General features: G+C 37.7%; 2 protein-coding genes across 2 annotated transcripts; both read right to left on the bottom strand.

The window, feature by feature from the left end:
• Positions 1-1,233: 1,233 nt before the first annotated feature.
• On the bottom strand, positions 1,234-2,287 carry LOC107620934 (uncharacterized). The gene is made up of 2 exons (XM_088492452.1): positions 1,647-2,287; positions 1,234-1,288 (listed from the first exon to the last, which is right to left on the bottom strand). Exons 1-2 carry the CDS (start codon positions 2,285-2,287, stop codon positions 1,234-1,236), a joined length of 696 nt encoding a protein of 231 aa, XP_088348578.1.
• A 39-nt stretch (positions 2,288-2,326) lies between these two features.
• LOC148581536 (uncharacterized) lies at positions 2,327-2,935 on the bottom strand. Its single transcript, XM_088492448.1, has 2 exons — positions 2,714-2,935; positions 2,327-2,611 (listed from the first exon to the last, which is right to left on the bottom strand). Exons 1-2 carry the CDS (start codon positions 2,933-2,935, stop codon positions 2,327-2,329), a joined length of 507 nt encoding a protein of 168 aa, XP_088348574.1.
• Positions 2,936-5,549: the final 2,614 nt, after the last annotated feature.

The following is a 5,549-nucleotide window of genomic DNA, read 5'->3' as shown; positions in this document are numbered from 1 at the left end:
TTTATCTTAATAGCATAGACTCACAATCCTCATTATTTTGTAAATAAGTAGATTTTTGTCCCCATCAACGACCTCAATGAGCATTGGTTCCTGATGATTGTAGACATGAAAAAAGAAAAGATCTTTGTACTTGATTCTTGTAAAATACCAGACAGAAACTATGGTAGGCTATTATCAGTTGAAACTATGGTAAGTAGTCCAATTTTATTTTTTTAAAAGTAAAATTAGTTTTTCAACTTTTATTCTTTATTAATTTTGAATGTTTTGTATATAACGAACAAAAAAACACCACATCGTTTGAAATTACGATTTGAGTTTGTATTTTAAGATCATTGCTATATTCGATTTGTAAGTGATTTAGTAGTTTGTTTAATTCGAAATTAAGGTTCATTTGTTAACACTATCGAATTAATAATTTTTAAATTTTTTATAATCTAACCATTTTAGACAGGTAATAAAAATCAACCCATTACATTGCTTACACTACACAGTATCCAACCATATTTTATGTCACACAGGCTATATTCATTGAACAAATGTTAGAACACAAACTTTCTACAATTCTAGTGAAATCACTGTACCTCGGATATCTAAGTTTCGTATCGTGGAACCGTCTGACCTGCCACAACAGAGTAAAGGCTCGTAAGTAATATTATTTTAAAAAAGTTTTTACTTTCATGTCTATTAAGTTTGTTATGTCCGAATCATGTGTTCGGTTAAACTAATAAAGTAGTACAATCACACATTTAACTAAACAGTAATGACTGTGGTATCTAGGTTGCTTAACGAATGAAAGAGTGCGAGTGAACTGATAATTTTGGCATCACGGTAACTAATCTTATTCATTTTCTAAATTTTTTTATTATTATTAGGAAAAATTGTAATGTGTCTAAGTGTATATATATATATATATATATATATATATATATATATATATATATATATATATATTATTCTATTGGAAAATTATCCCGTATACCTTTTCAAATGAGTGGAATATCGTATGTCTTGTACGAATAAGTTACCAATGCTCTATTTGTCTTATAGTGAATGATAGAAGGACCAAAATAATCCTACTTTTATGAATATATTCTCACAAATAACCGGCTCAGAAACGTAGTTGTCTAGTCGAGGAGTAATGGATAAAGTAACGTGTAAAAGTGAGTTTGGAGTTGTTGGACATAAACTATTTTTTTGGCTTGGTAACTTGTAGGTGTAAGTTTGGGGGTGGTATTAAATGAGACCATCTCCAGCAGGGAACTCATCCCAGTTCTTGTTTATGGCCCACCTGTCATAAAAAGTAACTCCACATCAACTTTTGCGTCATAAACAGTAAATAGGAACTCAAAACATCTCTCTCTTCTCCATTAGGAGGAACTAACTTTAGTCCCTGTTGTGGTCCCACTTAATTAATTAATTAATTAAAATACTTGAAATTAATGTAATTAATTTTTTTAATAATATAATTTAAATTTATTAAATTTAAAAATAGTTCACTATTAAAAGATATTAATATTAAATAAATTCATATATAATAATAATAATACATAATATATAATTCGGGGTTACACTAATTTGTAAAATTACTTAATGCAAAGAAAAACACAATTAAGCTTTATAGTTGACGACAAGCATTGTGAAATTACCATATGTGTTCCATCAAGTCCTCTTTCAATTGTCTATGCTGCTGCCTATTTCGAAGTTGGGCATTTCTTTGGAGAAATTGATGGTATGGTGCGAAATCTTCTTCTCCCAGCTGAGGTTGTGATAAGCCATTTTCGACATCATCATACTCTAAGCCTTGAGCAAATTTTCCTGCATAAGTGTCTCTTTCATCCTCAACAATCATATTATGCAATATAATACAAGCTCTCATTATGTTGGCAAGCTTCTTCTTTTCCCAAAAACGAGCTGGACCACGTATAATTGCAAAGCGTGCTTGCAACACTCCGAATGCTCGCTCCACATCTTTTCTTTGCCCTTCTTGGTATTGTGCAAATAACTTGCGTTTCTCCCCTTGTGGCTTTGAGATTGATTTGACAAATGTGGCCCACTCAGGATAAATACCATCTGCTAAATAGTATCCCATAGTATAATTATTACCATTAATAGTATAATTTACCTCCGGAGCATGATCGTTTAGAATATCATCGAACACTGGAGAACCGTCTAACACGTTGATATCGTTATTTGAACCAGAAACTCCAAAGAACACATGCCATATCCAAAGGTCTGAAGATGCTACAACCTCAAGTACTATGGTTGCAACCCCACGATAACCACTCATGTACATATCTTTCCACGCCTTTGGACAATTTTTCCATTGCTAATGCATGCAGTCAATGCTACCCAACATCCCAGGGAAGCCACGACCCTCCGCCATTTGTAGCAGGCGTTGTACGTCATTTGGTTTGGGTTTTTGCAAGTATTCATCCTCGAACACCGAAATGACACCTTCAACAAATTTTTCCAAGCATTCAATTGTAGTGCTCTCGCCTATGCGCACATAATCATCAACAGCACCAGCTCCTATGCCATATGCTAACATCCGTATCGCAGCGGTACATTTCTGGAGTGGCGACAAGCCTCTTCTTCCAGATGCATCAACCCTCTGTTGGAAATACGGATAGACGTTTGAGAGAGCATCTATTATCCGAATGAACACATGTCTTCTCATTCAAAATCTCCGTCAGAAAATGTCAGCATTATACACCGGTTCATCTGCAAAGTAATCTTGAAAAAGGCGATCATGTCCTGCTTCTCGATCTCTGTTGATCCATCTACGAGTAATTGGGTTAGAGCTTCTATTGATATCTTCTTCTTCTGAATCTTGGAGTAAACACTCATCGATCCAATTATCTATGACTGTGTTATCTTGCCGTCTTCTTTTGCCATACAAAGCCTCATTAAACATATCATCAAAATTTCTAGCCATATTTAGAAATGTAATTTTTAATTCTCTTTCGAGGTGAGAAACAAGAGTTGAAGTGGAGTTGTAGAGTCATTGATAGTTGATATTTATAAGTGTGTCTGCAATAAGTACCTTAACGGCTAGTTAACGGCTAGTTTTGCAACGGTCATTTTCATGAACAATTAGGACACAATAATATTTGTAAGACCTAGAACTTTTGAAAAGTCTTATTATGATCAAGTCTCAAATCATATGGTTATTTATAGCCTTAATTTCAGAAATTATTTTATTAAAGATAATTAAGGCAAGTTTTGATTTATTGAATTTGAGATGAGTTATAATTATTATCCAATTCTATAATTATTGGATTATTTTCTATATTTGAATTATAAAGTTGATAGTTATGAAATAATAAGGATTTTATATGATTTGGATTAGATAAGTAATATTTTAAATGTTACTATTGCTATTTTGGAAAAATGAAGAAATTAAGTATATTATTTAATTATTTGATTTGGGCATTTTATTGAAAGTAATTTGTAAAAATTGATGAACAAATAGTATTTTCTATATACATCTAGTGTTGGATTTAATTTGGGTTTCAATTACTCTATTCCCTAATTTTAGTAAAGTTACCAAAGTGCCCTTAACCCTAATTTTTGAAAATGAAACCCTAACCCATGACCCGGTTCCATTTAGCCACACCCCCAACCTTTCCTTGCTCTCAGCAGCGGCAACACACGCTGAGTTTCCTCTGTGTTCCTAAAAGAATGAATCAAACAAAGAAAGAAAATAAACGAAGGGGAAGGGGAAAAGCAGGGAAGAGGAGAGGAGAAAAGGAATGACGTCACCGGCGGGCATCACTACCGCCGCGCCGTTGTGTTGCCGTTGTAGGAAAGGAAGCCGCGATCCATTGCCACGGGATGGAGGAGAGAACGCGCGCGCAGGGGGAGGAAGGGTCCAGCCTCGTCGCGCCGCCTCTACTGTCTGTGCTACCGTCGTCGTCCAAGCTCGTCACCGCCAGTTGCGTCATCGCCGTCTCTGCCCAGCGCCGCCGCAGATGATGGGTCGCCGAGAACTGCCACCGCTGCTGCCGTCTTCGTGGGGCTTGAGTTGCTGCGGTCGCTCCTCGCCGTGAAGCCCGTCGCGAGCGCCGCTGTCAGCATCGTGCTCCCTGGTGCCGTCGAGGAGCCACTGTGACTGCCTCCCTCTCTGCCGCCGAGGTCCTCCACCACTGGGTACAGAGAAGGGCATCACCGTGCAAATCAAAGAAAGGAGATGCCTTTCTGCCTTTGCTCCTGGGTTTTGGAATCTGATCAGGACGCCGCTGCCACCATCTGAGCTCGCTGCTGCTGATGATGGTAAGCCCAAACCGCCGCTGGCAAAAAGGGGTTCAGGCCGCTGCAGGTGTCGCCGCTGGAGAAGGGAGCTGCGCCTCTGTGTTCCTGGCAGCCGGGAGTGGTTCCGTGACTTCTGGGACCACCGCCGAAGCCTCTGGCTGTTTCTGCCGTCACCGGAGAATCCTGCCAGTAAGGTTTTAAGTATCGGGTTTCGTTTCTCCTGAGTTTTCGGAAACGTTACAATCACTGTATATTGATTTCAGTCGCCGGAGTCTGATCATCGTTGTCGCCTAAGATGGCTTCTGGGGCTGCTGCCGAACCGGTTCGGAGACCGCCGCTGTTTTGGTTTAGCCGTTCCTTCGATTCGGTAAGCGTTTCGATCTGAAAGCCCTCTAGTTACTGCTCTATTATACGTTGAGGAGTTGTAGCATTTGTTGTTATGAGAGTTAATCTCGGTTATTATATATTGCGATTAGAGTCGTTGTGGTTGCTGAGAAAACGGTTTGGAGCTGAGGTGTTGGTAGCCGGGATTTTGATTGTTGACTTCGGGTCGAGGCGGAAAGGACTCTGTGACGCGTTTGAGTTATGGAATTTGCGTTTTGGGGTAGGGGCGCTTTCCAAAAACTATGTTTTATGTATTGGAATTATTACATATGGATACTGGTGCAAGATATCGTGTAATTGGTGATTGTATCTGCCTTGTGTATTATTTGATTGACTCGAATGACTATGGATGTTGGTTTGGCTGAATTGTTGTGCGGCATGTGAAATGTAATGTTTTGAAGTGATTCTTTAAAGATTTGAAATCTAAGTTTAATCCGTTGAAGATTGATTTGATTTGAGTCAATTATTTGATGATGTGAAAAGTCGAATGCACTTTTGAATTCAGCCTGGTTTACTTTAATTGACTTGATCTTGGACAAATGATTTGTTACTGAACCGTTTCTTTAAAGCTTTGGAAATGAGTTAAATCGGTTGATATTGAGTTGACTTTGAAATGGTTTTCTTGAGATATGCCACTGAGGCTACTGTTGGATTTAGCTTGCTTTGAATTGATTTCTGGTTTTGAGCTGTTGAAAAGGAATGAGAAACGGTTGAGTTGACTTTGAAATGGTTTTCTTGAGATATGCCTTGAGTTTGACTTATTTAGAAATGAACTATTTTACTGTTTGAATCACTGAAGGAAAGAATGATGCTCTAATATTGATTTCAATATAAAAAGGAGCTTTTAGTGATTTCAAAGGAATCTAGACTTTTGATTGAGTAATTAAGTTTGAGGCATTTTGGAAGAGTTTGAA

Source organism: Arachis ipaensis, chromosome B10, assembly GCF_059453495.1.
Source record: "Arachis ipaensis isolate K30076 ecotype BB chromosome B10, ASM5945349v1, whole genome shotgun sequence".
In the NCBI taxonomy this organism is placed as follows: Eukaryota; Viridiplantae; Streptophyta; class Magnoliopsida; order Fabales; family Fabaceae; genus Arachis; species Arachis ipaensis.
The sequence above is the reverse complement of the archived record's forward strand: the minus strand, read 5'-3'. Positions and strand labels throughout refer to the sequence as shown.

Coding starts and splice junctions, on each gene's coding strand:
- LOC107620934 (XM_088492452.1), bottom strand. CDS start 2,287: ATGAGTGGTTATCGTGGGGTTGCAACCATAGTACTTGAGGTTGTAGCA. Junction 1,289..1,646: donor GACTTGATGGAACACATATG/GTAATTTCACAA, acceptor TTTTTATGACAG/GTGGGCCATAAACAAGAACT.
- LOC148581536 (XM_088492448.1), bottom strand. CDS start 2,935: ATGGCTAGAAATTTTGATGATATGTTTAATGAGGCTTTGTATGGCAAA. Junction 2,612..2,713: donor ATTACTTTGCAGATGAACCG/GTGTATAATGCT, acceptor TATTTCCAACAG/AGGGTTGATGCATCTGGAAG.